General features: G+C 33.8%; 1 protein-coding gene across 1 annotated transcript in view; it reads right to left on the reverse strand.

The window, feature by feature from the left end:
- Nucleotides 1–4,736, reverse strand: part of LOC117183152 (serine--pyruvate aminotransferase, mitochondrial) — a 15,889-nt gene that overhangs the window by 2,209 nt on the left and 8,944 nt on the right. Inside the window, exons 5-6 of the mRNA XM_033376373.1 lie at nucleotides 3,856–4,011; nucleotides 3,282–3,626 (exon numbers count right to left, since the gene is read on the reverse strand). Of these exons, the coding sequence (XP_033232264.1) occupies nucleotides 3,282–3,626; nucleotides 3,856–4,011 (501 nt within the window). The remainder of the gene's footprint in view (nucleotides 1–3,281; nucleotides 3,627–3,855; nucleotides 4,012–4,736) is intronic.

A 4,736-nucleotide genomic window follows, 5' to 3' on the forward strand; every position in this document is an offset into this window, starting at 1 on the left:
AAATAACAAATTTTATTTTGATAATTTGCAATTCTTTTACTCATCTATAAGAAACTTTGATAAAAATTTCCATAATTGAAAAAAATGTATTTTGTGAATGCTCTAATTTTTTAAATTGTTGGCTAATCGAAAAATTCGGCCAGAATAGTTTTAAAATATATTTGGTATCTAGTGAATATTTTGAATAAACATACAGACATACATACATATAGACATACACCGACAAAATTGTATGAGTTTCGGATTCTGTGCGTGCCGAAACGTAAAGATCCGTTAAAAACCAGAGATCGAAAATTTGGACGATTACATTACACTCTCATCAATGAGAATGTAAAAAGTGAAATTAGATAACTGTATCAGAAGTAATATACAATTGAAAGTTAGCGGTAAGAGTGAATCGTCGAAAATTATTTGCATAATTTAAAGTGGTTTACTAGCGCTAAAATCTGGCGGACTTTTAATAGGATTAGCGATAACAAAATTTTAGGCAGGGATCACTTTGCAAATTTTACCCCATGCATACCCTTAGAGTGTCTTAAAATAGTCCGGCTACTGGAAAAGCTAGCCAATCCTATGCCGATTACTTTTTTCTGAAATTTGGAATTAAATACCAAATTTGTCTAGACTATTAATTCATAAAGTGAGCATTAAATTTGTATGCAGATCAATATAAATAAAATTTTTTTTTAAAATTAATAATAAAATGTAAATTCAAATGTTTATTTGACTCGATCGGAGCAAAAGTCATTTTTGACGCTTAGCAGTTGGCAGCATAACCACATGTCGAGAATTTCGAAAAAGTAAAATTAACTAGCAACACACAGGCAAAAAATCATTATTTAAAATTTCGCACACTTTCCGATCCCATCAAAAGCTGTCAGTCAACTTTAGTCAATGCCAGACCTTTTTCGTCATATTTCACATCAGTATATTTTTCTAAAATTTGGCTCGAATACCCTGGAAACAAGTACAAATGAGCAGCAATGCAAATTTTACATTATATTTTTAATCTCCAAAACAGTTTCCCTATTAATATTTAACATGTTTGAACCCATAATTAACCATTTTTTGATCTCGCGAAAGGCCTCTCCATAGGACCCTATGTTTTTTGACACGACTTTAAACAGTAATAATTCAATTTTTAACCTAGAAAAGTCCCCTAAGGAAGGCATTATGTGAAAGAGGATATATTTCTCCGCTGAAATATGGCGTGCATAGCCAAAAGTTGAAAATTTGGGATCCTGACATTCGGCAACCGGTTGCGCTTATACCCTAAATTGTACCCTACTAAAAATTCTTATATAGGTTCCTATATAGGAACCTACATAGGATCCTAAATAGGAACCTATATGTTTTACCTATCTAGGTGCCACCTATATGAAATAATATAGGATCCTATAAAGGATCCTATATAAGTTTCTGTATATGATCCTATATAGGATTCTGTATATGTTCCTGTATTGGACGATATACAGATACGCAGTAGTATTCTATGCCACCTACGGCTGCGAAGAAGTTTTTTTGATTTTCTAGGAGCACCCAGAGACATACGTACCATTAGGTATTACTAGTTAGGTACAATTAGGTACCTTTTTAGGAAGGAATCTATACAAGCATCCATATAGGATCGTATGCCATTCCCTATAGGTAGCACCTATAGGTGAAATATAGAATCCTATGTGGGTTGATTCGTAACATTTTTTCATGGAGTACCTATTTTTCGAGATGTTTGAAAGTTTCAAGTTAAAAAAATCACCCTATATATGATCCTATGTAGGAACTTATATAGGTATGTTCAGTAGAGTGTATCATGATCTAAAGGACCAGTAGTAATAAGTAAATTTGCTATGATCTGAATGCTTTCGGTTTTAGATGGTACCAATTCATAATTAATGCCCTACTATTTAAATCGATGTCGCGTGCTTGTCCGATTTCTACCTTACTGACATCTTTCTATTACGGCTACACGTAATAAGTGATTTTGAAAATTTAGGAAATTAAATAAGGGGCAGTTAGGGGAATTTGCTACGTTATTTTTATTGAACTTTCCAAATTTTTAACTCGACATTTTATTTCGCGTAAACGTGAGTTGTTTTACCAAAAATGTCGGTAAAGTAGCCCAGTGATAAGCATTGAATTCAGGAAAATTAGGAATTTGTATTCCTATGAATACACGATTTTTCTCCGTCTAAAAATCCCCCAACGGGAACAGAAAAAGTGCTAATCCTATTCCTCTCAATCGACTTAGTAAAATTTAACGAAAGCATTTATTTAACTTAATTTTCATTATTAAATCTTTTTATAACTTATAAATTCGAACAATATTCAAATTTGTATTTATTTATATTTTAATAATTGATTTAAACGTGTTGAAAAATGCATCAAAGAAATCTATTTAAATTTGTGAATTAAAATAATGTTAACTCTAGAAAGGCGGACTTGAATTGATTAATATTAAATTTTCAAAACTTATATTCTACATAAAGGAATTAAAACAATTTCTGAAACATATTTTGTGAACTTATTAGAAGGAATTAAATAATCTCGAAATTAGAACATTTTTGGGGAATAGAAGGCATCTCTTAAGGTGTATCTGTCGGTACAATTACAAGGAATTAAATATATTGAAGACACGTTCTCCTTTGGGGAATAGTAACCTATACGGCGGCCGCTATGGAAATAGAAATAAATTAGTCGCGGAGATATCTTATTCTTATATTGACATTTTAGACAGATGGACAAATCTCGCATTCAAAATAATAGAATTATCTTCACTTTTACGCTAAAATCTGAAAATATTAATTTTTCTCTATTAAACGCTTATTACCGAGAAGAATCGGGTTATCCTGAATATAAAATATCAAATACTTGATTTTTATAAACAAATTGTATAAACAAATTCCTAGTTTAAAAATTCTTTCAAGTTTCGAATACTTTTTTAAAACGTGCTTTGCTTGATTTGCTAGTAATAATTTCGGAAAGAACATTACGGTTTTATTAAAATATCATTGTTATAAAAAAATTTGCGGTTTGAGTCATTTTTAAAAGCTTGAGAAACTTTTTTTGATAAGTGCTTTATTTTTCTCGCAAATGACATTTTGGGACAGTTTACTGTCATTTCCTTAAAAATACGATTTTTCTTTGAGGCGTTGAGATATGAAATAAGAAGTCCAAATTTAAAAAATTGTAGGCACTTAGTTCAACTGGATCTTTAGTTGCAGCAACTTCTTCGTAGACGGCAAAATTTGTGTTATTGTAATTATAAATATATTTTAACTAACCTCTCCATGGCGTATGTTGTGGCTACTTTTGCGTCGATTCCTGGTGGAACTTTAATAGCTGTAACTGTTTTAAGTCGATTTTCTGGATTTTTAACATAAAATTCAAATCCACGATCCTTCAACCCACAATGAAGTTTTTTCGTGGCATTCGCATGCCTTACCCACGAAGCGGGTAGTGTTTCTTCAGCTAACTGTGCAAGCGCTTCACGTAGACCGTAAACCAAAGTAGCGCTTATTGTGTGATGATAAGGCCTTGGATTACCAAAACAAGCCCAATAGTTTCCTAGGATTGTCATGTCCCAATAAAAGACCGGCACTTTCGTTTTTCTATTGCGTATCTTTTTTCTGAAAACAAAAATTAAATAAAAAATAAATTCATAATATTTTTTAACAAATGTTCTTTATCTAGAAAAAAAAAATAAATAAAAATAATATTAATTTAAGGAGAAGAAACAATAAAATATAAAAGTGTAGTAAATTTATTGAATCGCGGTTTCAGGAATGCTGTTATTGCATAATTCAAAAATATACTCATATTGTTTTGTGTTTCTTTTTATTTTGAAAATTTACATACTCAGCTAGTGGGCTGAAAGAGATTGGTGTAATTCCAGGTGGCGCTCCAAGACATTTTTGACTTCCTGTGTAAACCACATCAACTTCCCAAGCATCAGCAAAAAATGGTTCTGCCCCTAGCGAAGCAACGGTGTCGACAATGAGCAACGCATTATATCTATGAAATAAGTAATATAATTTGATGAATCCTTCCGCTTAGAAAGTATTTCATTGGCTATATTATATTATATTATATAAATAATTAAAAATTTGTCATAAGGACAACCGCAGGATTTCGCCGGGAGCGGGTGCTAATCTGGGAAATTGCATCCGCTCCCAGCGAAATCGCGGTAAAATTTCAGCCACAACCACTTCTCACGGCCGTGAGATAGGTGGTTACGATATATATATATATTCGGTTCGGTTTTGATTCCTCTAGAATCAAACCGAAGGGCCTATGACAAAGCCACCGAACGCGTCCTCGGGTTGCGGATAGAGGGTCCCTGTACCAAGGGTTTCTGCTGAATATAGCTACAAAAATAAATAGGCAGTCTCGGACAATTGTCCAGGGGTGGTCCCGAAGGAATTAACCCCCAAGCGGAGGTGTGAAAACCGTGCCGAAAGCTGAATGGCACCTGGGTGAGGTGTCTATAACGGTGACTCTGGGATACCGGGCGACCTCTCATAGTAAGCAGCCTTATCCTTGCATGCAGGGCTCTACAAGGATGGACGAACCCCTCTCCCTAGCTACTCGTGGGAACAACAATGACAACACCAAACATAGTTGTAGTAAGTGCGGTCCAAAACAACAGAACGCGCAGGGCTCCCGACAATGTGTCGGCCAACAATGCCGACCAATCTAGAGCTGGGGGAGCCAATGAAAATGGATTCAATGCGATGGAT

The sequence above is a fragment of the Belonocnema kinseyi genome, chromosome 1, assembly GCF_010883055.1.
Source record: "Belonocnema kinseyi isolate 2016_QV_RU_SX_M_011 chromosome 1, B_treatae_v1, whole genome shotgun sequence".
Taxonomy (NCBI): Eukaryota; Metazoa; Arthropoda; class Insecta; order Hymenoptera; family Cynipidae; genus Belonocnema; species Belonocnema kinseyi.